General features: G+C 40.7%; 2 protein-coding genes across 2 annotated transcripts; both read right to left on the reverse strand.

The window, feature by feature from the left end:
- Positions 1 to 1,660: 1,660 nt before the first annotated feature.
- myadml2 (myeloid associated differentiation marker like 2) lies at positions 1,661 to 3,308 on the reverse strand. Its single transcript, XM_079456260.1, has one exon. It carries the CDS (start codon positions 2,994 to 2,996, stop codon positions 2,085 to 2,087), a length of 912 nt encoding a protein of 303 aa, XP_079312386.1. The 5' UTR covers positions 2,997 to 3,308; the 3' UTR covers positions 1,661 to 2,084.
- Positions 3,309 to 7,369: 4,061 nt separating this feature from the next.
- On the reverse strand, positions 7,370 to 20,708 carry notum1a (notum, palmitoleoyl-protein carboxylesterase a; the record flags this gene model as incomplete). Its single annotated transcript, XM_079455763.1, has 11 exons — positions 7,370 to 7,673; positions 7,931 to 7,978; positions 8,058 to 8,205; positions 8,304 to 8,401; positions 9,516 to 9,707; positions 14,749 to 14,851; positions 14,963 to 15,021; positions 15,109 to 15,169; positions 18,485 to 18,580; positions 18,654 to 18,706; positions 20,416 to 20,708. The coding sequence occupies 11 exons, from the start codon at positions 20,706 to 20,708 to the stop codon at positions 7,370 to 7,372; spliced, it is 1,455 nt and encodes a 484-aa protein (XP_079311889.1).
- Positions 20,709 to 26,601: the final 5,893 nt, after the last annotated feature.

Below are 26,601 nucleotides of genomic sequence, written 5' to 3' on the forward strand. Positions count from 1 at the left end.
GGCCATGCTTGCCCCTGCTCCAGCTATATGCACCCAATCACAGTGGGAAATCCTAAAGGGTATTTGAATTATTAGTTTACTTCCAGAGGTGGTAGCAAGACCACATTTATTTGATCAGCCTAATTCAGAAAGACGTAGACCATTCACCTGCAATCCTATGAAACTCCTCATTGATGGCTCTTACAGGAAACTTAACACAAATGTATAAAAAGTGCTTGAGAGTGAGAGTCTCTTCTCTTACTGCTCTGCCTACAGTTGTCTTGCTAACGTCTTCTGCATCCCCGGTGTTATAAAGAAAGCCTTTGTGTTATTGCTGTCTCTAGGGATGAAACAGATGAGAGTAAAAGTGATGTGGAAGAGCTGGATACTTCCCCACCTTCAGAAGCTGAATTGTACTTTTTTTAAATTAACCAGATACATAAACCTATTATAAGCCACATTTTACAACTTATGAACTAAGTTGTTGTTTATTTGTTTGGTCAGTATTAACAGTTGTTTGGCTAAAATTAATTGTATCTAATTTCTATAACTTGATGTTTACTTTTCGTGCAATCTTGCTATATAATATATTGTAGTTTTCTTGAATTTTTCTTGAAGTAAATAAAATTAGTCTCAAATTTAGTGTGTACTGTGTTTTCACAGAAGTTTATTTATTACAGTTTTTCTTTCACTTTTGTAATGTGAAAAGTTAACACAAATTGTTTTGTTTTGATTTAGAGCAGTGAATAACTGCTATTAAAATATAATAGGGTATCACTGTTTATTACTGAATTTAAAGGTTCCTAAACTCTTAAAATGATTTTGATATACAGTTCACACAACACAAGATTGGCCCCTCTGTATTAATTGTGGCCCCTCTTGTGCCCCCTGTTGAAAAAATCCTAGAATCGCCCCTGCCGCTCGTGCTTCTAAAAGGGGGCGGAGATTGTATCAAACCTCGGGTTAGTGGAATAAAACCTGCTCCTGACCAGGTTAGGTTCACAGAGTAGGTTACTATGGTTACTCACTCTAAGTATAAGATACCTTGATTTCTGAAACGGGCTTGACTTACCCCGGGGTTTGATATACCTCACGTTCTGAAACTGAGTATCCCGTTTTCTGGGGTTAACTTACTCTGAGTTTGCACTTACCCTGCTTTCTTAAACGGGTCCCAGATTCTGACCATCTCGGGGTTGAGTCTGTCATACCCAAGACCACAGCTGCGAGACCTGCCGAAGACAGCGCAGACTGTGAGAGCAGTCTCTTTTAGAACCAGGGGAAGTCTGCAACCCAGATGGAGAAATCCGCTGCACCGCGTCGTAGATCCAGCAGTCTGGAAGAAAATGTTATTGTTTGTGATGTTATATGTGACACTACATTGACCCTCGCCTATGATAAAGCGGCTGATGAGAGAGAGGGGAATAGGAGCCAGGAAAGGACCAGTAGTCAGGATTCAAACTCGGATCCTCCGAAGTGCTGTTGCCCATGTCCGCTGGACAACTGGTGCCGACAGACTTGTTGCTTTTCATATATTTAAAATATAAGCACTTGGTTCCAATATGTGCAAATATGTTCCAGTCTATTGTTTTCCTAAGGGTTTATTCTTTGGTTTGGTCAAATAAATCACACACACTCATAAAGTGCTTGGAAAAATGCAATGACAAGAATTCATTTTAATCTGCAGTTTATTTTCATTTATTAAAATATCTTCAGAATATAATTCTAATAGTGACACACTTTAGAAAAACAAGACATTTTCTCAAATACTGTTAGGCCCTGAGAAGCGTCTAGCTTCTGCAATGATTGATTTGTTTTTCTCTTCATGGACAGACATGAAAATACTGAATAAGAATTTTCCCTTCATATTTATGGGGCGTTTGGATAAATAAATTCATAGACTGTTGCAAAAACAGGAAGACCATAATAAAAAAAACATTTTCAAATGCAAGTGTTCTCAAAAGTAATAATGAAATCATTCTGATACCTCAACAAATTGGTTTACACTCATATAAAACACGTTCAGATATCTCCGATTTCACTTCTTATGAATCTGAATAACCACAGGTTGCATTTCATCGGCTGTGTGTTTTTTTAAGTGCTGTTTGTTATGCCACTGAATGCGAGACGAATCGTATCCTTTGCGAGTACACCAGATCGGTGAAGTAAAGCACCAGGTTGACAAAAGTGAACACGGCAATGACCAGCTTGCTGTCCCACGGACACTTTCCTCTTGTACAGTCTTCCGGCCGTCCTGGTGTACTGTACTTCTTATCGAAACTAAAAACAGGCCAGACCACTGCTGCGCTCAGATACAAGAGCACTGCCAGGAAAGTGTAGACCACCACAAAACGGTCAAACGGGAAGCGAAGGGCTGATGTTCTCCCCGAAACAGTGAGGGCGACCACAACGACCGTCACGGCAAAGCACAGGCTGTAGACCACCACGCAGTATTGCGTTGGGATGTGGCGGTTGTATTCGCTGTCGTTGGCCAAAGCGCCAAAGATGATGCAGGCCACGAACGCCTGAACCACTTTCAGCAGACCTGACACTGTGGCCATGTAGCCCACCACGTGGCCTGGCTTGGCCCGTGTGACGAAGACCTCCACACCATAAGCGAAGCAGCAGACACCGGAGCAAGTCGTGGCGGCGATGCGGTAGTTACGCACCTCGCAGCCATCGGACGGACACGCGGATGCCAGGAAGTAAACGGGGTACACCACGGATGCGGTGACGTACATGAGTGTGGCCAGCATGGCGAAGGCGACCGTGAAGTTGTCCCAGGAGATGGGCATACAGCCGTGGAGTCTGGTCACGTCCAGCGTGAAGATCACCAGAGACACGGCGAAGCAAAAGCACCACACGAACATGCAGTAGGTGCCGTAGGTGGCACTGAAGCCAGCGCCGTGGGCCACCAAGGCCAAGGTGGTGCAGCCCAACAGAAGCTGGCACACGCGGGCGACTCCTAGTCCGGACAGAATCGCCGCTTTGTTGAGATAGTGTCCTCCCTGAGGGTCCATGAGCGCTTCTCGTATCCTCAGAGGCTGCTGTACCCGTACGCCCTGGTTCCGTATTTAGACTTAATGACAAACCTCTCCTCTTATAATAACAGGAGAGCGCGTGTGGGATCCGATTGCAAGACAGCCGACACTACAACTTCAGCTTTTCACCAGCAACAGATCTTCACAAAAGAAGCGTGTCTTGCACTCGAAGCTGCCCTTTGAGTCAAGCTTCACAGGGTAGATGTTACAGCTCTTGCTCTCGGCGTGTAAAGTCCCAAGATCTGATCTGAAGCGTGTCTCCTTCGTTCAACATATCACAGCAAAGTCTTCTCAGTTCATCTTCCTGACAACGTGCTGTTTGTATGCTTTCCGATGCTGATAAGTCGACTGCACAAAAGCGTGTGTGCGGGACATTGAGCTGAAGTGAGTTCTGACTAACTCCAGCACGTCTATAATTAGAGCTCTATATTCCACTGAGGAATGGGGTGGGAATCCAAACGTCTGCGTCGCGCCTCATATTACACACACATCTGTGTGTATGTGTGTGTGTGTGTGTCACATAACAGCAGAGTTGACCAAAGATTTCTCCTCAGTTTTTAGAAAAAGCTGAATTGTTTTTCACATGCTATAGTCTGATTCTTTATTAAAAAACTAAAGGAAATTGACCACATTTCAGCTCCTGTTATGCACAACTGATAAATTATTGCAAACTTCTGAAATGACTTTCATGTTCATGCCTTTATTTATCCATTCAACATCCTGCCTTCAGTCCACTGACCACACCCACTTTTCATCCGCCAATGAACTCCACCATCAATTTTACACACCGAACGTTCTGCTTCACTCAGATAGAAGGAGGTTAGAAACAGAAACCACAGAAGGACACGTTACCTTTTCTCTGGAATAACTCTCAGGCACAGATATAAGAAATAAAAACACAATTATTTACACTTGACAAACAATCATATCTCAGTGAAAAAGCATTATAAATATGATTTCCATCAAATAAATATGCACCTTAGCAATTCAGACTTCTTTTCTGGTGAAAATATGTTGCACAACACAAGATTCATTAGTGAGACTATGGGTTTCTTTTCCTTTACCACTATAGAAACTCTATGAAATACTTGAACAGTCTACAAAACGTCTCAGAGGAGGCAGCTTATGTATACAGAGACAGAAACGATCAGTGACACTCATTGTTACAAGGATCAAACGGACAGCTGAAGATGTCAGACACACGCCAAATCCCTCAAACAAATGGACACTGTCGAAAGAAAGCGAATAATACTGACATATGTAACATCAGACACATGAGCGTCTGTCACGTGACCGAGAGAACGCAATTTGATTTTAATCCAGGATTTATGGAACCTTAAAGGAACAGGTCACCCAAAAATGAACATTTACATGTTGTCATCGTGTACTCGTTTTTTGTCTTTTAAAACTTTATTCTTTCATAGAACAAAAAGAAAGTAATATTATTATAATTCTAATAATAATGCATATTTTAAATCTAGATATAATAATGAAAGCCATAAATGATATACTGTATATTACACTTTGCTCTGGAATGCTTGATTATGATTGGTTGTTGACATTTATGAGAACTTCTTCATTAAATGTATCACTCTGTTGTTTTCTTATGCTGGATAAGCATTTGTTACAAAATAACTAATAAAACATTTCAAATCAATATTTCATGACCGATCACTTTCACATGAGAGATAATGTACAAACAGCCGGTTGTTATCACAAAACCATACCCTTCAATGTAACAGAAGACCCTTCGCTTTACCTGATCACCCTGTCAGGGGCTATCCTGCCATAACATATTATAAGATATGTTTCTCTTTTTTTCGGTTCTCATATTGAAACTGGGCATGTGAAGACCAGGTCCGAACAGATGAGATCGGGTCATTTCTGGTTGCACTATTCCTTTAAATAGCTTCACTGTGGTGACATATTTCAGGAGTAAAATCCATAGCCCAAGAAGTATATTGTATGTAGAGAAACTGATCCAGTGCTTTACACACACACGCACAAGTTTTTGCCTTGTCCTAAACAATCTTGTTCATATACAGTTTAATATCCACATACACTTCATAAGCTCAGTTCCTGGAGGGCCGGTGTCCTGCCGAGTTTAGCTCCAACCGGCCTCAACACACCTGCCTGGAAGTTTCCAGTAATCCTGAACACTAAGTGCGTTTCCATAATCACACCAAACCGTTTTAAGCACTGTCAGTTACGGTCATGTTTCTATTGGCGCTTTTCCACTGCATGACACCGTCAGGATTAGTACGACTCGGCAAAGCTCACTTCGGCCCAATTTGCTTTTCTACAGCAGTTTAGTACGCTTCAAAGCGGGTGGTGATTTTAAACTTCTCACACTGCCGTAGCATCATTGTGATCGCGACAGACACAAGCACAACACAGGAGTAATTGAGCATATCGATGGCGGATGACAGCAAAACAAAATACCAGAGAGTTTGGGATATCTTACAGCAAAGAGCAGACAACCATCATTAGGTTTGATCGATGGCACACGAGGGTAAGCTAATGTAGCATTTAGCATTGCGGGTCTCAATCTCTACTTTATATTACATATGAACATGCATATTCACGTGTTGCAAATCCAACGACGCTGGTCATGATTCTCTTGCCCAATCAGTGATCTGTGTGAAAACACATCAAATTTTGATATCGGTAAAGTACGCTTGGAACCTCAACCGATGTGGTACAAAAAAGTATCATGTACTAGGTACTGTACCCAGTGGGAAACCCCCCCAAAAGTGAGCTGTACCGCGCAGTACTATGCGAGTGGAAAAGTGCCATATGTGAGCCTCGTTTTCGGCCTGGGATTTTCAATCGTGCCAATAGAGTGTGTGTAGTGATGTCAGCACACTGCATTGGTCACTCTTCTTCGGTTCCCTAGATAGCAGATCCTCTCTTTAGTCAAAATAGCCCGTTATTGAAGAAGCAAATAAGGTTAACATAGCTGTTAACACATGAACGCATGAAGGTGGAGGATACCAAGAGAAACGAAACGATTTCTAAGTAGCAGCTTGCTCTCAAAGTTTACATTCAAAGGTCCAAATCTGATTTCTCATACAACGTCAGAAGGTCTGGAATAATTATCATTACAAAACCTGTTTTAATACACATGTTAAGTTGAATAATTATGTAAAATTATAAGGATATGCTAAATAACATATCCATGACTCATCAAGTCGTAGCCTACTTGCGTTTACTCCTCTGAACGGTTATACACAGTACTGCACTTCAGTATCAACTAAATGCCCAAAAAACTGATTCCATTTTATAGCAATAGTAATTTAATGTAACCTATAGTCAGTTCACCTGGATTGCTTGAATCATGAATTATAACTGCCATACACTGTTATAGCAGTGAATTCATGATTTTATTAGCGTGCAGCACAAACGGCTGTCTGTGCAACAAACTATGTCCATATTTACAGATGAAAGGTTCATGTTCATATGCCCAGACGGTCAGAAGCAGTGTAATTGTTGTAATCATTCATCCACAAGTCTGCTGCGGTTTAGTCAGTTGAATGTGCTCCTGACTCCGCCGGACCGGCTGCTGCACAGAGTAGACACCGAGAAAGACGCGCTGCGTCAGGATGGCAAAACCTTGCGCCCAAGGAGCGAAATGTTTCTACTGAATGAAAGATGAGGTTTATCCAAAAATGTCGCTAGTTGCTGTTCTCTATGTCTGACGTAATAAGTCTGTCAACACTGCAACTTTAGGCATCGAGTGACACGTTTTTGTATTTACATTCTAAAGAGTTCCGTTATGAGTGCCACAGTGGAAACTGAAACCGTTCGCGGCTGGCCCGGATCCACACAGTGTGGGATGATTGAGCAACGAGAACGACGATTCGGTGGGATGGGGGAACAGCACTCATTGATGAGCTGAATCAGGTGTGTTCAAATAGGGTAAAAACTAGACTCAGCAGGACACGGGCTCTCCAGCTCTACGATCTGGTTTATCTTTCACTCTCTCTTGGTTTCCAAGTAGACATATACAAGTCTTATAAACTGTAGCTAAATATATATATATATATATATATATAAAAAAGAACACAAGAATACTGAGGATCCGTAAAACTGGATTACATCTGTGATACTTTTAGAACCTAAAGATAAATTAAGAGCAAAGACGCAGGTGTACCTTCAGGTATGAAGTTAAACAGTCAGCAGCCTGTGGGTTTAACTGAGGTGAATCAGAGCTAAATCTAACCCTGTCCCAAATCAAAGCTGTTCAATTCTACTCATCTGCATGGGTCTGAGATCGAGACCGTTAAATCGAGAACTAATGAAAGTATCTGGAGGGAGTGAGGCAAGGCTCAGCGTGAACTTCTCCAGGCCGTTTAGCTGCCGCTGCTGAGCATGCCCAGTAGCTTACTCGGGTCCATGCCCTGTTGCTGGGCCATCTTCTGAACATCAAAGCCCATGTGCATGAGGAACTGGATGACGTTCATTTCCTGGCCTGTCGACTGGTCTCGGATCGTCGGGCACGTTGGATTGCAGTGAGGCCATGGACAGCTGTCAATCAAGTGCACAGGGCAGCCTTTGGGCGGGGTCTTGTTTCGGCTGTTATCATGCAGGCTGCGGTCCCAGCAGTGGAGAGCTCTGGGTAAAGATGTACCTTTAACCTGAACGTCGGTCCAGTAACTGCAACAAACACCAGAGTTACTGCATTATTCTTCAGATTAAATAGAAAACAATTCAGCCCACACGACGTCATCTGTTGCAGTCAACATGAAATGTGAAATGAGTTTGTTTATTAATGTAGAGTTAATGATGTTAAAAAATGCCTTAACACCCACTTTTTACGACCAAGTCAAATCTCCTCCTCCAGTACATCTGGTGAAGTGAAACTTCCTCTTTCATTAACTGAATATTATTCTTAACATAAAGACATCACTTACCTTCTTGTTATGAATTCATGTGAGAGGCAGGCCGGAGCAAACATGGCACTGGACGAGAGAATGACAGACAAGTGTGAAAAGCGATAGATTTAAAGGCATGTCTTTCTATACATGTCTTTATACTCACGGGACGTCCTTTAGCGTGCTCCTCAACTCAATGCCCAGGTTCTGAATATAACGCCACTGTCCCTCTTGGATGGGTTGACCAGTCAGATGAATGTTATCAACCGTGAGCTGGGCTTCATCAAACAGCCACTGCACTATAAACACCGAACCTGTGGTGAACGTACAGGAACAGACATGTTTACATCATTCCATCATCACATGATGGAAACAAGGGCCAACAGCACAAAAGTCTTACATGACTACATACGTTTAATTGTGGGGTAAACTTTATATCCGAAGAAGCAATTCCATTCTTTTCCTTCATAAGCCTGTCGACATCGCTCAGGAACGACACCGCCCCAGTATCTGGTGAGGAGAAGTTTACTCATTATTACCGTTATGAAGCCCCGCACTGCATGTGACATGCGGACAAAACACAAAACAAATTGTGAGTTAATTGGCTTGCATATGAATAAATTGTGGGACCAAATTAGCTCAAAACTAGGCTGGGTAAAAAAAGGTTTTCAATTTAAAAACATCGAATCGGGATATCCCTGAATCAACTTTTAATGCACGTGTACAGAATTATCTGTATTTCGCCATGTTTCTAGTTGTTCATTATTACACTGTTGCACTGATTCAAATTTTTACAGCGATGTTTGTATAGTAAAAGTAAGGAGTCATTCAAAACAGTTGTGGGCTCTGCTATAAATGTGAATGTGTTTTTCATTCATTTAGCTGAGATGGGGGATTTCAGTTACTAGCCTACAAGTAAGGGATAATGTACATTCAGCTGGTTGTTATGGCAGAAATAATCCCTGAGCGGAGGGTCTTGTGTCACAGTGAAGGGGCTTATTTGGTGATAACAGCCGACTGCTTGAACATTATCCCGCTTAATACACGACTACTTGCCACATGAGAAAAAAACTGGACATGAAATGTGAATTTGAAATATTTTATAAGCTCATTTTTACCGAATTCAGACCTTCTGTGAGGAAAAGACGGTTACTTTCTTTTTTCAAGTAAGAAATGACTTTCAAACGTCACAAACGGTCAAATTAATTTAATCATTTGTAAATACGTTGTCATATACTGTGTGTTATCAAAATACACATTTATAATACATTTTAGTTTAATATTAAACTGTCCCTCTCAAAATGATTTGCAGCATCCAGGTTACAGGGTGCTATTAGTTTTGAGCGATTGTTATTTGAAAATAAGAGCCATGTAATAAATTTAAATCATGTCTGCAAAGCCAATATTTAAAATAGAATACTGATAATTAATCAATATAGAACCGAAAACATATAAATAAGAATCGAATCATCCAAGTTCTTATTTTTAGCATGTCATCTTCAGGGCTCCATCCTAAATCCATACAATATACATTTTAGACACTGCTGCTGTGGTAGGCTCTGCCAGTTTTATTCGACTGTTCTATCTGATCTGTACAGAGGTTTTTTAGTGCTAATACTCATACTTAATTCCTCTCTTGATGACCTCCGTGGGGGCACAGTTGATGGCATCCACACAGTCGGTACAGTGATACTGCTTGTTGTCCAGGAACCAGCCCGAGTCGGACAGACCCCTCACCTGGATATTTGTGCGACCCAACTCCTCCAGGAGCTCAGAAACCGGGTCCACATTCAGCAAAACCCCGGTGCCGCCCGCACTGCAGACCACATGCATGAGTTTAGTCAACATCTTGCACTAGTCACACATAGTACTTAAAGCTGAGCTATCATGCTATTTCATGCATTCTGATTTCTTTACACTGTTGAACATGCTGGATTCTCATGCTTAACATGGTCAACTTGTTTAAAAACGAGTTGGATGTATGACGTAGTAATTCTGTGCTTGATTCACTCCCCTGGCACTCCAACTCTTTCAGAAAGTTTTTAGGTGTCTGTTTGTTCACGGCATTTCAGTGATGGATGTTTTATAAACGGTGGATATAACACTGGATTTGTAGATGGTTTGAAACTGATAGATGGAGCGGTCCCAGTGCTAAAAGATGCCGGACATAAACTGTACGTGGTAAGTCAAACTAAGTCATACGTCTGTGTTTTGTTGGCAGTCGGCATGTATGCTCATTATGTAAACAGCCATATGTATGCAATACTACTGTATAGGCACTCAAGATTAATATGAGATTGGCAGAAACTGCCTGTGATACGCGATCTTGAACAGTTCTGTCAACCTGGCACTGGCTTATTGCCTATAAAGCCCTGCATGGTTTAGCTCCTCACTACTTGAGAGAACTTCTAATGTATTATAGTCCATCACGTGCACTACGCTCTCAGGCGTCAGGTCAGTTGGTAATACCTAGAATTTCAAAATCAAGTGCAGGCGGCAGATCCTTTTCTTATCTAGTGCCTAAACTTTGGAACAATCTTCCTGCACTGTCCGGGAGGCAGACACACTCTGTCAGTTTAAATCTAGACTAAAGACGCATCTTTTTAATCTTGCATACACTACACTATCATAATACACTCACCTAAAGGATTATTAGGAACACCATACTAATACTGTATTTGACCCCCTTTCGCCTTCAGAACTGCCTTAATTCTACGTGGCATTGATCCAACAAGGTGCTGAAAGCATTCTTTAGAAATGTTGGCCCATATTGATTGGATAGCATTTTGCAGTTGATGGAGATTTGTGGGATGCACATCCAGGGGACAAAGCTCCCGTTCCACCACATCCCAAAGATGCTCTATTGGGTTGAGATCTGGTGACTGTGGGCGCCATTTTAGTACAGTGAACTCATTGTCATGTTCAAGAAACAAATTTGAAATGATTCGAGCTTTGTGAGATGGTGCATTATCCTGCTGGAAGTAGCCATCAGAGGATGGGTACATGGTGGTCATAAACAATGCTCAGGTAGACCATGGCATTTAAACGATGCCCAATTGGCACTAAGGGGCATCCCCCACACCAGTGGTTCCCAATCTGGGGTCCGCGCCCCCCTTAGGGGGGCGCCAGAGTTCACAGGGGGGGGCGCGGGAGCGGATATGCTTTGAGGTGAATAAAGATGCATAAAATGTTCACTAATAATTTTATAGAAAAATATTTTTTCAAAGTAAAAAAAAAAGCTTACAATGCCAAGATAAGGCAGTCAAAAATGATCTCTTATATAAAATAATTATTAAAATTTTGCGCGCATACCGTCACTTGCTCAATGTGCTTGTTGTCAACGGCAAAAGTAAAATGGCAGAGAAACGTAAATGAGGCGAAGAAAAAGTTAAGACACTATGACAAAACCTACATAAATTTTGGTTTTATTGAAGGCCAAGACAAGTCTCGTCCAGAATGTGTCTTTTGTGGTGAAAAACTGGCAAACGACAGCATGAAACCAAGCAAGATGAAAAGACACCAGGAAACGAAGCATCCAGAGACAAACGGCAAAGATAAGGAATTCTTAGAGAGAAAAAAAGAGATGGCTCTGTCAAAAAGATCGACAGATTTCAGAAAAGTATTCGAAAGAGCAGGTAGTGATTTAAAGAAGGCTACTAAAGTCTCCTTTGAGTGTTCGCTGTTGATTGCCAAGGCAAAAAAGCTGCATAATATTGGAGAGGAGTTAATCAAATCCGCCTGCATTAAAATAGTGGAGGGACTTTGTGGCCCGCAAGCAGCTGAAAAGGTTAAATCTGTCCCACTTTCTAACAACACTGTTAAAGACAGAATTGATAAAATGGCAGAAAACTGCAAAAAACAGCTCCACGAAAAGCTTAGAGAAGCCCAATTTGCTATACAGCTAGATGAAACAACCACAGTAGCGGGAGAGTCTGTGCTTATCGTATATGTACAGTATGTGGACGGAGATGAGTTGAAACGGGACATCCTTATGTCTGCCAATTTACCCACAACAACTACAGGTCAGGATATTTTTATGGCTTTTGATTCATACCTCACATCGTACAATCTGCCCTATACAAACATCGTCGCTTGCTGCACGGATGGAGCTGCCGCGATGATGGGTAGAAACAAGGGATTTAATAGCCGTTTGATGGAAAAGGCTCCAGACTGTGTAATTTTCCACTGTATGATACATCGCCAGGCACTCGCCAGTAAAAAACTGTCCAGAGACCTTGGTGACACACTGGCAACAGTTGTAAAAGTCGTAAACTTCATTAAAGCTCGCCCTACCAACCAGAGATTATTTGCACAACTGTGTGAGGATGAAGCGCACCAAACTCTACTGCTACACACGGAGGTGCGCTGGCTTTCGCGTGGCAAAGTGCTTGTGCGCTTTCTAGAACTGCAGGATAAAATCCTGGAATTTCTGCGAAATCAAAACACACTGTTGGAGCAGCTGACTGATGGGTTCTGGATCAAAACCGCATACCTTGCTGACATATTCACTCTTTATAATGAGACCAACAAGAGACTGCAGGGTTCCGAGTCAAACATCTTGGAGTGCAAAGAAGCAATCGATGCTTTTATGCGCAAGCTGGAGTACAGGGCTGGAAAAATGTCACAGGGGCATTTACAACACTTTCCACTGCTGCTTCAACATTCTGGGGGTACCGTGAGTGCATCTTTGCGCGCCGAGTTTTGCCGTCACATGACTGCGCTACAGGAGGAATTAAAGTCCCGCTTTGCGGATGTTGATGCATTATCAAAGGAGTCGTGGGTTATGGATCCCTTCACATCCATGCTTGAAGATGTGGAATACCTTGGCTGTGAAGATGAGCTCGCTAAACTACTGAACTGATTCACTGTCAAAAAAGTACTTCCAGGAGAATGGATTCAAAAGGCTTTGCATAGCCAGGGGACCTGTTGTCGCACCTAAACTCGCAAACTATGCCATTACAAAGATCATTCTTCCTTTCAGTACCACCTACCTCTCTGAGACAGCCTTCGGTGCCCTTGTGGCTATAAAAACAAAGTCACGCAACAGACTGGAAGTCCACAGCGATTTTAGACTGGCTGTCACTGGAATTACACCTGACATTGCATCACTAGTGAAAGGCATGCAAGCTCAAGGTGGACATTAGCGTTATGTGTTTATGCTGACTTTATGATTAGCCTTGTAAAAAAATAAGGATCTGTGCATGCATGCATGTAAGTACATACAGCATTCTACCGTTCATATATAACCTTACGTTCATAACATTCAGTATTCTATGTTTAGGCCTATACACAAAATCCTGAAAAAAGAGAAACAACTGCGTTTTACTAGTTGTGTAAAAATGAAAATAGTAGGCTAAAAGGAAACATTTGAAGTTGAAAGGAACATTTCCTGTGTATTCATGTAATAGAATGTCATTAAAAATCATTAAAAATCATTAAAAATCAATTAAAAAAAATCATTATATATATTAATGCTATGGGGGGTCACGGATTGTTAAATATGTACATAGGGGGGGCCCCAAGGAAAAAGGTTGGGAACCACTGCCCCACACCATTACACCACAACCACCAGCCTGCACAGTGGTAACAAGGCATGATGGATCCATGTTCTTATTCTGTTTACGCCAAATTCTGACTCTACCATCTGAATGTCTCAACAGAAATCGAGACTCAACAGACCAGCCAACATTTTTCCAGTCTTCAACTGACCAATTTTGGTCAGATTGTGCAAATTGTAGCCTCTTTTTCCTATTTGTAGTGGAGATGAGTGGTAAAAAAGTTGCTCTTCTATCAGGTTGAATCAGTCGGACCATTCTCATCTGACCTTTAGCATCAACAAGGCATTTTCGCCCACAGGACTGCCGTATACTGGATGTTTTTCCCTTTTCTCACCATTCTTTGTAAACCCTAGAAATCATTGTGCTTGAAAATCCCAGTAACTGAGCAGATTGTGAAATACTCAGAGCGGCCCGTCTCGCACCAACAACCATGCCACGCTCAAAATTGCTTAAATCACCTTTCTTTCCCATTCTGACATTCAGTTTGGAGTTCAGGAGATTGTCTTGACCAGGACCACACCCCTAAATGCATTGAAGCAAGTGCCATGTGACTGGTTGATTAGATAATTGCATCAATGAGAAATGTAACAGGTGTTCCTAATAATCCTTTAGGTGAGTGTATATACATTCCGAAATATTTAGGCTCCACTAGTTAGATCAACCAGAACCACGAACACTTCCGATAACAACTGATGCATTTGTTGCATCAAAGAGTGCAGAACAGTACTCTACTCTCAGCCAGTCTTGTCTCATTGTTCCAAGGTTACTAGAGCGGGCAGGATGCAGTCCAAGGTTACCGGAGCGGGCAGGGCACAATCCATACCCAGACCTGACAAAAGCTGTGATGGTAGAGCTGGACAAAGTACGTGGCGACTGTAAAAAAATTTCAGGCCCTATTAGATTATTAATGATAATCTTAAATCTTAATTTTTATTTTGCCTGGTTGTGCGAGTACTGTCGAGGCTGCAGCTTTTGCCAGAGGGGAACTGGAATCCCCTGGTCAGGCCTGGTTTCCCTCTGAGGTTTTTTTTCTCCTCCAATGGAGTTTTGGGTTCCTCGCCACCATTTGCATACTGGCCGGGAGGGCTGCTAGAATTTGGTAGTCTTATTTAATTAACACTGCATATAGGAATTTATAGTGTGTCTGATATTTGACCTGTGTTTTGATTTGCATAACCTTTTATGTTTTGCTTATAGTCAATGTTTTCTTGTACAGCTGCTTTGTAAAAATGAATATTGTTAAAAGCGCTATATAAATAAAGCTATAAACAATATTTGGTGCCGGCGGTATGGACTTACCTGCTGCCAGCTAAGAGAAGTATCTTGGCATTGTCCAGACCTTTGTTCAGCAGATCCTTCACCACCTCCTTTATGATGAGTGAGCCCATGAACGCATAGTCATCTGTACATGTCAAACAAATAAAAAAGCGGATCATGACAAAAGCTTACAAAATCATGTCTAGATAATGACAAGTAAAAAACACTCAACATTGCTCAATTTTTGGAGTCTTACTTTGATCAGTTTTTGGTGCAGCTCCACTCCAGACATCACTAGAGCAATATGGGATAAACCTGAAAAGTGATTAACACATTAAGGTTTTTGTTTTACACATGATGCCTAGGCTGAAGTAAAATCCACATATTCACTGAGATACTCACACCATGTTTGCGTTCCACCAGTGTGGGTTTTCCTCTGGAAGTGAAGACAGAATTCCTGTGCCTGAAGAAAGAGAGAGAGAGAGGACACATGATGCCAACAGAAATCTCTTTAATGTCTCAATACTTTCTCCTACCCAAACATGAGGAAAAAAGAAATGGAATTAGTCACTTATCTCTGGGGAAAACCTTTCTGGCATTATAACAGGCGTCGCGTTAGTAAAATAATGGCTTTAACGTTAGTAAAATAACGGCTGTAAATAATGGCTTAGTATGTCAAGTAAAACAACAGCTGTGACGTTAGTTGGCATTATAACTGTGTGTTCACATAGAGCGCGAATTTGGCGTCAAAAACGCACTATTCGCGAGTAGTTGGACGCTTGAACATTTTGTGTTTACTCGCTTCATTCGCGCGTGAAATTCGCCTAATGAAAATGTTTTTACAACTTACCAGATTCTCCGACCTCCTCACTCACTTTTTTCCAAGCATGATCCTTTTTATTCCTGTTTTTATAAAAATATGAACACATATCATATAGCTCCGGGTGTCCACACACTGAGATGATTAGCTTGTCCTCCCATTTTGTATTTCTGCCTCTGCTCGCTACGTCGTCTACGTCACTACTAGAGCAGGCTCCTGATTGGTTAACGCGATGCGAATTTTTGCCAAAGTTCAGATTTTTCAACTCGTGCAATTCGCGTCATTCGCGCCGCGTCATTCGCGCCGCCTCATTCGCGCTATTCGCGCCGCAAGTGCATCTATCACGTCTTTGCATTGACTTAACATGTAAATCACTCGCGCTTGATGCCTCATTCGTGTTCTATGTGAACACACAGTAACAGGCGTCGCGTTAGTAAAATAACGGCTTTAACGTTAGTAAAATACCGGCTGTACCGTTAGTAAAATACCGGCTGTAACGTTAGTAAAATAACGGCTGTAACGTTAGTAAAATAACGGCTGTAAATAATGGCTTAGTATAAAATAACGTCTGTTACGTAGTAAAATAAGGCCGTAACATTAGTAAAATAATAGCTGTAAAATAACGGCTGTAACGTTAGTAAAAAAACGGCTGTAAGGAAAGTAAAACAACAGCCGTGATGTTAGTTGGCATCATAACAGGCGTTGTGTTAATAAAATAATGGCTGTAAATAATGGCTTAGTATAAAATAACGGCTGTAACATAGTAAAATAAGGCCGTAACATTAGTAAAATAATAGCTGTAAAAATAATGGCTGTAACGTTAGTAAAATAACGGCTGTAAGGAAAGTAAAACAACAGCAGTGATGGTAGTTGGCATCATAACAGGCGTCGTGTTAGTAAAATAATGGCTGTAACGTAGTAAAATAACAGTTTTAACGTTAGTAAAATAACAGCTGTAACGTTAGTAAAATAATGGCTGTAAATAATGGCTTAGTATAAAATAACGGCGGTAACATAGTAAAATAAGGCCGTAACATTAGTAAAATAATAGCTGTAAAATAACGGCTGTAAGGAAAGTAAAACAACAGCAGTGATGTTAGTTGGCATCATAACAGGCGTTGTGTTAGTAAAATAATGGCTGTAACGTAGTAAAATAACAGTTTTAACGTTAGTAAAATAACAGCTGTAACGTTAGTAAAATACCGGCTGTAACGTTAGTAAAATAACGGCTGTAAGGAAAGTAAAACAACAGCCGTGATGTTAGTTGGCATCATAACAGGCGTGGTGTTAGTAAAATAATGGCTGTAACGTAGTAAAATAACAGTTTTAACGTTAGTAAAATAACAGCTGTAACGTTAGTAAAATACCGGCTGTAACGTTAGTAAAATAACGGCTTTGACATTAGTAAAATAACCAGGGATGCACAATACGTTAGTAAAATAACAGTTTTAACGTTAGTAAAATACCGGCTGTAACGTTAGTAAAATAACGGCTTTGACATTACTAAAATAATAGCTGTAATGTTAGTAAAATAACGACTGTGACTTTAGTAAAATAACCAGGGATGCACAATACGTTAGTAAAATAACAGTTTTAACGTTAGTAAAATAACAGCTGTAACGTTAGTAAAATACCGGCTGTAACGTTAGTAAAATAACGGCTTTGACATTACTAAAATAATAGCTGTAATGTTAGTAAAATAACGACTGTGACTTTAGTAAAATAACCAGGGATGCACAATACGTTAGTAAAATAACAGTTTTAACGTTAGTAAAATACCGGCTGTAACGTTAGTAAAATAACGGCTTTGAAATTACTAAAATAATAGCTGTAATGTTAGTAAAATAACGACTGTGACTTTAGTAAAATAACCAGGGATGCACAATACGTTAGTAAAATAACAGTTTTAACGTTAGTAAAATACCGGCTGTAACGTTAGTAAAATAACGGCTTTGACATTACTAAAATAATAGCTGTAATGTTAGTAAAATAACGACTGTGACTTTAGTAAAATAACCAGGGATGCACAATACGTTAGTAAAATAACAGTTTTAACGTTAGTAAAATAACAGCTGTAACGTTAGTAAAATAACGGCTTTGACATTACTAAAATAATAGCTGTAATGTTAGTAAAATAACGACTGTGACTTTAGTAAAATAACCAGGGATGCACAATACGTTAGTAAAATAACAGTTTTAACGTTAGTAAAATAACAGCTGTAACGTTAGTAAAATAACGGCTGTAACGTTAGTAAAATACCGGCTGTAACGTTAGTAAAATAACGGCTGTAAGGAAAGTAAAACAACAGCCGTGATGTTAGTTGGCATCATAACAGGCGTTGTGTTAGTAAAATAATGGCTGTAACGTAGTAAAATAACAGTTTTAACGTTAGTAAAATAACAGCTGTAACGTTAGTAAAATACCGGCTGTAACGTTAGTAAAATAACGGCTGTAAGGAAAGTAAAACAACAGCCGTGATATTAGTTGGCATCATAACAGGCGTCGTGTTAGTAAAATAACTGTTTTAACGTAAGTAAAATAACAGCTGTAACGTTAGTAAAATACCGGCTGTAACGTTAGTAAAATAACGGCTGTAAGGAAAGTAAAACAACAGCCGTGATGTTAGTTGGCATCATAACAGGCGTTGTGTTAGTAAAATAATGGCTGTAACGTAGTAAAATAACAGTTTTAACGTTAGTAAAATAACAGCTGTAACGTTAGTAAAATACCGGCTGTAACGTTAGTAAAATAACGGCTTTGACATTACTAAAATAATAGCTGTAATGTTAGTAAAATAACGACTGTGACTTTAGTAAAATAACCAGGGATGCACAATACGTAAGTAAAATAACAGCCTATAACCGCTGGTAAGTAATGTGTGTAACGTTTGTAATGTCATGTCTGTAATATCGGTAGAGTAATGACTGTGGCGTTATGTTTGTCTGTGCATTTCTCACCTGTCTTGGTTTGTGGCCATTTGGATGAGCTCATCAGTCTCCTCATGGTTTCATATCGGCTGTCACAGTTCTCCTTGTTAAAACAGTACCAGCCACCTGCAGAGAAGAACAGGTGTTGAACAGGACAAATGCTGTTCAGAAAATTCTGAAATGGTTAATGTTCACTTACCCTCCAAAAATATCAACCATCTTTTGCTTCCTTTGGACTCCTTTAGATAGTACCTACAATAAATCAGACTAAAATTAAAGGGGTTAAGGGATAATATACAAACAGAAGCTTCTTATGCCAAAAAAACCCTACAGTATAATTATAATCTCATATATGTCTTAATCAACATCATTTATATATAGTGTCTTTGTTTTATTTATTATTATTATTTCTTTTAATTATAATTTATGTAAAGCTGCAATGCAACAAAAGTGCTATATAAATAAATTGAATAAAATTGTTAATGTTATAAATCGGGCATATTTATATTGAATTTATGTGTAAAATTAAACTGCAGCGGTCAAAATGACTCGCAGTACCCAGATGACCGTGTGTTATTATTGCTGAGCGGTCATTATCAGGGAAAGCTGACCTTGAAATGTGGCAACTGGCAAATCAGAATCAAGTATTTCAGAGCGGTGTGAAATAAATGCTTCTAAATTTCCACTTTGCAGGCAAGCATTGTAAAATCGCTTTTGTTGAAGCAGGGTTGGGCGGGTGACGCTGTTGCTAGTGGAACATTATCTTCATGGCCATCTGCAATGCCAACAATCTCCACAAGAGGTCCTTGTATGAACTGATGCTTGTGCAAAACAAATGTCTCACTTGTGGCTCGTTGTAGTGCTTTTGAAAACCATCGGTCATAGCTTTAATTTGTCACATTTCTGACCATTAAGTGGCTGCTTTGATGATCATAATTGACACTTTAAACAGCGAATAATGCTTGTGTTAAGGGTTTGATGTTCTAGGGCAGAAAGTAATCTTGGGCGATCTGTGATTTGGTCAAAACAAAGCTAGAGAACGATACTTGTCCTTCTGAATAATATGTGAAGTCCGTTAAACAGAAGACACTAAACAGGCGTTTTTAATTGGGGTCTGAGGAACCCAGAAAATGTGTGAGCTTCTCTTCAGGGTCGTAGCCAAGTGTTTAGGTGGGGAAACATACTCTTGTCCTTAAAACAAAAGTTGTATCCATAAATATTGTATTTTAGAAAGGGGCTCCCTAATCTTAATACATTTCATTATATATTTGGCTCTGCTTTACTAAACATACATGGATCACCTGTAAATATTCTTAAAATGCCCCAAACACGCATATTATTTACGTCCATGAGATGAAAACTTTTCGACTGTAACAAAACCGAAGAATCCTCAAATGAAGCATTGAAGCTTTTTATAAGATGTATAAGAAGAAGCTTTGGATGAGATCCAGCTGCTGGCTAAACTGTTGAATACATCGCGTAACATCATCTCTGGATGGCAGAGTCACGTGCTTTCTTCATGTAAGATGCGTCTGCTGCTCTCGTGTTATCACAGCCTCCTTTGAACCCGTCACGACTCACAAACGAACATTGACCATTGCGATGAAAACGTTATTGTCGTGGTTTTAAACGCTCTTACAAACTCGGACTAAGCTTGCGTGTGCAAACAAACATGACATTGCCTGAAAAGACCTTCTCGTGTTCCCAGGTGAGCGCACCAGACCTCCTCATCACACACCACACGGCGGACATCTAAACATTCAGCCGAAACTCGAGGAGAGAATATGATAAGAGATGATGAACCAACAGTCGCCATAGAGACGAGCCACAGCCGAACTCTAGTCGTCGTACACTTCACACGAACGACCTGCTGCCCACGCGTGACCCCCCCCCCACCACACACACACACACACACACACACACACACACACTCACAGTCGTGATGAACAGGTTGCTCTTACCCGGCCGGTGAGCCGTCGTTACACGTGACGGATGTGTTTTCCAGGTGATGAAGCTTCATGTCGTGCTCGAGTTTCTGGCTCGAGCACGGGTACAGGGACTGCGCGAGGCTCTTCACCTGACTCATGAAACTGTCCATGTTCTTCTCCACCGCCGTGAAGTCCAGCGAGAAGCTCTCGGTGGCCTCTGCTCGCTCCCGGTGAGACGTGGACGGCGGGGTCCGTCGCGATTGCGGGTTCCGACCTCCACGAAACCTCCGCGCGCCGCGCGCCCCGCACTGGAGCAAAGCGAGCATCACGAGCAAGTGAACGACACTCCTGTGCGCGCGCCTGCACTGCATCACGCTAAATCCACATAAACGCCGCTTCACTTGATAAAACAAGCAGTCTCGAGACTTTCTCTCTGTCACGGACACGCAGAACGAAACTGTCCCCTCGCTGCGCTACCTGTGTATTTAAGCCCGGTGTCCTTCGCGCTAACCAATCAGCGTCGAGTGGGCGTGAGTCTCGCGGTCTGTTTGATGTGTGGTGTTGACTTGATGTGGTGCTTTTATTGGCGCTCAGATGTCTGATTGAAATGCACGCGAGTTTATAAAGTGACTGCACTGGAAGAATAAACATTCAAAAAGATCATCTACGGATAGCCATAAAAGAACGGATGCACGAGACGATGAGATGTTATCATTCATTCATTCATTCATTCTCAATCCCATTTTTCTGACGCGAGCGGTGTTTTCTGTCTCTCCACAGACCTTCACCTTAGAAGTGACACGTTTACAGCTTTAGACTGTGTTCTCTGGGTAAATTCCATGTTTTTCTTTAAATGCCAGTGCAAATATATTTAGTTTACTTATGGATATGCCATTTTTTGTATCTGCTATGTCTCATCGTTTGTATAATAGCATTATGATTATAACAGTGTAATAAACACGTTAATGGTGCTAATGTACATCTTATAAAAATGTGCAGTACATGTTAAGATTAAGTAACATGTTAATTACCCTGCTTCTGTTTTTATTTCATATTTTCATTCATATAAATATTCAAAGACATCTTATTTCTGTCCTGTTTCTGTCATGTGTCTAATGATAAAAAGGATTTACTGTCAGACTCTTTTGTCTGTATGCTAGGGGATGGACACCGCCATACGCCCTGAGGGTTTCACACATGGCATTAATGTGTAATGGGCTATTGAGCGGCGATATTAAAGGGTGTTAACACAACACAACACTTCACACAAGTCTGTTGTTTTAGAGCACTGCTTTCTCACTTGTGTGTGCACTGTTGTGAAAACACAGGAACAATCACTTACCGCCGGCTGTCTTCTGTTCACATGCTAAAGACACAAAGAAAAGAGAGCAATCCTCCATTCAGACACATTCAACACTTAAGCACCATTCAGGGCACACCTAAAAAGTATTTCTGTCCACGCATTTGACCACAAAAAAAATATTTACATGCTGTAAACCATGGTGATAGAAATGATTCAGAGATCAAGCTGCTTAATAGTTGGGTTTGTTTTCTTCTAGCGTCATTTGTGATGACAAATGTTACTTAATGATTCATAATATAGACGATGGGAAATGAAAGCAGTGCTAGCAACTGGCCTGATTATGGACATACATATGGCAAAGAAGTGAGCATGTATGTTTTATTAAGCATATATAATAATTATGTGAATGGAATGTTCTTCATGTTCAGCAGAAGAATGAGATGACTGATCAGGGTACATCAGCAGAACTGATGGTATTCATTGAGGAACTTCAAACAGATGTTTGTAGAGATTACAGCATGTGCTGCTGGATTCAGAAGGAAAGGGTCTGTCCCTGGCTGGCTCTAGTCACTTTGACCCATACCTCGCAGTTTATTACATATATCATCTTAAATCACTGACAGATGGACCCTAACAAATAGACTGCTACACATTCTTCAGGGAAGTTTGTCACATGTGTGAAAATGACAAGAGGGATAACTTTACCCTTACAGAAGTACTCTTCACAGAGAAGAACAAATACGAGGGCGTGAATTTCAAGTGAGAGTTTCGTCTCACAATGTGGAGAATTTCCATCTTACTTATATGCGTTTAATGGCATCCAAACTCCATGCACCTTTTTTGTATAAACATGTCCCCAACTTAATAATTTCCAGCACGATCCCCAGTCAAAATCAAAAGCCGCCTTCTGATCTCCCATCAGGTTTGACTGCTACCTGGCAGAGCTTCTTACCACACTTTGTGTTCAAATACATTATACGCCAACATTTGTGTGAGAGACAAGTAAGATAGTTGGGAAAGTCAACATAAAATCAGAACAGACCCTGTTTACTTTGCGCTACGCAACCGCAGCGACATGCTTTAAAGTGCAGTGGCCCTCCAGCAAGAGCGGAGGCTGGTTCAATAGGTATACATGCATTTATAAATCGCGTACCGTGACACTTACTAGACCATATTATCTTGTGTCAAAACTATTTTCAAAACTACTACACAACAATGAAATTGCGCTGGCTTATAATGCTGAGAATGGCATGCTCAGAAAGTCTCTGTGGCTCATTGCACTTCTCAGACAAGCTTTAATTAGTTTTAATTTAGAAAATGACACCTCGACATTTGTGGCTTTTCTCGATTGCGATTGGTTAAAAGCGACGACAAAGGATACTGTGATCAACAAACAGTGGTAGGCAAAAATGAAGTCCCATCAATTTATATTCAAAATAAATTAGATTTTTTGGGGGTCTCCCACCAATCTGTTAGTACTTGCACTTGTTATGTAATGACATACAGTAGATGTTGCTTGCCAAAAACAACGCCTTTGTTGACAAACGAATGTAGTAACAGCATCCACCAGCAGATGTAACTCTTTTCCATAATCCCCCTTTTTTAATCACCTGGCTCCATTCTGCTGTGAAGCAATCATTTTCACATCTTTCAGCTATTCTTTTCTTTACAGCAAAACATGAAAAGTGACCCAACACTATTTGTTGTTCAATATCTAGCCTCGCTCAGGTAACAGAATGGTTGACTGTTTCTTTTGACTCATTTAGCCCAATTCTCACATCCACAATCATCCAATTCTTCTCACCGGGTTTGAGCTGTTAGGTCAAGTTACATCAAAGAGATCAAGAGGGATCAGCATCTTAAAAGAGACAGACTCCAGCTGCCATCATCAGGAACAGGTGGAGGTTTTCATTCCAAGAACAAAGTACAGATCATGCATATAAAACTAATGCCTTAAGAAGTTTCTTTCAATGTGTTTTAACAGAAACCCAATCCTAGAAGACAACTGTTAATCTGCAAAGTGTCAGAGAATTCAGAACTTCAATATCATCCCGAAAAGACGTTTGAATCCCCACTTACCACAGTTTGCAGAAATCACACATCCTATGATCGTCTTGCAGGGCATTGAAAGTAGTAAAGGTCAGTGGGGCAGTAGTGGGGCAAAGCAATGGGACAGCATTTTTGCTTGGGCCTTTTATGCCCTATTAATGTGTTCTGGGTGCTCGTTATCGAACATGTAAACAACCTTGACCATAAACATCAGTCATGAGGTGCCATCTAGAAGGCGGACTTCGGGAGACATCTGTCAAACAGGCTCGCCTTTTGTAAGTGGAGCGTCTCTATTGGTTGCAGATGATGCCCCATTTGAAGCCTAACTACTTCAAGACTGTGCAGCTTTCCTTTCGGGTACCCTGGCACACCAAGAGTCTGGGAGTTGACAGCTTGTATACAACTTCAAATGGAAGATGACAAATTTGTTTGTATGGATAATTTGTTTGTCAAGTCAACTTTATTTATATAGCGCTTTTTACAATTTTCATTGTTACAGAGCAGCAGTTTGGGTGGATGTGAGTATACATATAGAATGAAATCACACTTGCTTGATCATGATGTTTAGGCTGGATAAACAGGCTGAGCAGACCCTGTTTTCATTTAACCATTTGCATGTTTGTTCTGGTCATTTTTTGCAGAAGACCCTTCACATGTAAAACCACATCACATGTGCTGCTGTGTTGCTCGCGAAACCAGTCCTACACTGCAGATTCCAGTTTTTCCATTTGTTTTGGATGGCCTGCACGGGTAGGCCTATGTGTGAAGTGCTTCAGAGAAACCACCGTGAGCCACTTCAAAACCACTCAAGTTGCACTGAACTCTTGTGCTCTCGCAGTTAAACAGGAGATTGCCCAGACCAAATCACTACTTCAACTTTTCGGAGTGCAATCTGACGAAAAACAACAGTGCGCAATCAGGCCTCAGGCCAAAAATATACAGATTTACGAGTATATTGTCTATTTTAATCTTATTTATTTTAAATCTTATTTTATTTTCAATTCTGTCCTCCGTGTTGTGTATAAGTGCCATAAAATTGAGCACAACAAACCTTTGTTAGATGTCAGGTGTTCTTCTTGAGATCAGTTTTTCAAAATGTGTCAAGAGATCTTAATATGAACCCAAATCAAATTTGTCCAGTCATCTCAAATGATGATCATCTCATCTTAAACCCTCCAAATCTGTGTCAGCTGTGGCCTAGTGGTTAGAGGGTTGGGCTTGTGATCAGAACGTTGCCGGTTCTGAGTGCCAGCAGGTCATGACTGAAGTGCCCTTGAGCAAGACACCTTACCCCTGATTGCTCTGCAGTAATGTGCCACTGTATAAACTACTTGTTAGTCGCTTTGGAGAAAAGCGTCTGTCAAATGAATAAATGTAAATCTGAAGAGATCTGCACTATTTTAGGTCACTTTACACATTTGCAACATTATTCACTGAAATCTATTTCCACTGGAACACATCCAAGGCTTCTAACAAAAATTCAGTGTATTGAAATCATGTTGGGGTAACAGCACAGACGTGCTAGTCGACACAATCTACCTCAAACTGAACTATTCTGAAAACATGTGTTCATTTTGTGTGAGAAAAACCTCAGAATGAAATAAAGTGGAGCCCACTGCATGTATATTAAAGTATAAAACAGCCGTGTTTGTTGTGACGGAGATATGTAATAGATATAATCTGAATATGTTTCACTTTGTTTTCCTCATCTCGCAGTTTAGAAGAGAAAGTCTGCATGTGAACCCATCTGCCTGGACCCTGAAATCCTTTCACCTTCAAGAGTAATTAACACATGGCTTTGGTTTTGTCCTGATTGGGACCAGATTGTGACGGTACAGCTGTTCACTCACACGCAGACAAAGATCAAGGTGTGTTTCAAGCAGCTTTAATGTCAGCAGCAAGAACTTGACCTTTGCCCTCTGCCTGAACTCAAATCTCTACCCTCAACAGCATCTCGACGAGCTGCAGGCCATGATGAACATGTGGAGTGATGCAGCACTGAGATAAAAAATGAAAAACTTCTGAGGCATGTCATGTATAATGAAGAGCTGCTTTTGGTCACCCATGTTATCAGCTCTGCAATTTAAAGTCTTCTCTAATTAAAATAGGTTTGTCATACAATTGGCCTTAATCCAAAAGTTAAATCAACTGAACATATTTTCTATTGCTCATGGTAGTAATTTCTCAAATGAGGCACCATCGTATCTCCACTCACTAATGCAGATCTATGATCCTGCCAGATCACTGCGGTCTGCAAAGGAACAACGACTAGTGGTACCATCCCAAAAAGGAAAAAAGTCACTCTCCCGTACCTTCTCTGGATTCTTTTCCCTTTCCTTCTTAAAAAAAATAAAAAAATACTAACCTCGCTATTCTTAGCTTTGTTTACTGTGCTAGGCTTTAATGGACTAGTCTTGATGCACTTATGTATTTTGTAGCCTATGTTGTTATAATTGCTTCCAATGTTTCCTCATCTGTAAGTCGCTTTGGATAAAAGCGTCTGCTAAATGACTAAATGTAAATTTAAATGTAATGTGTTTAAACCTCGAGCGGCATGTGAAGTGTGTCGGACACACTGTCGTGTGTTCGATCGCAGGGTATTGCACATAGTAAGAAACAAATGTATAGTACAATGCAATGTAAGTCGCTTTGGAAAAAAGTATCTGCCAAATGTACATGTCTGTGACATGAATTAACAAATGATGCATCACAAACAATGTTTGAGTAGATGTGTCTGAGTGAATTAAATCCATTTATGACAGCTTAAACAGTCACAAATATGGGTTAGGGTTTGGTCTTCCACCCTGTGCCTCTCATTCTATTTCAACATGGCGGCAGTGTAAAAACCAGTCTATGGATGATGTGAT

Source organism: Barbatula barbatula (assembly GCF_947034865.1).
Source record: "Barbatula barbatula genome assembly, chromosome: 5".
Classification (NCBI taxonomy): domain Eukaryota; kingdom Metazoa; phylum Chordata; class Actinopteri; order Cypriniformes; family Nemacheilidae; genus Barbatula; species Barbatula barbatula.

What these genes read in the sequence shown, in the direction of transcription:
- myadml2 (XM_079456260.1), bottom strand. Translation starts at nt 2,996, where the DNA reads ATGGACCCTCAGGGAGGACACTATCTCAACAAAGCGGCGATTCTGTCC.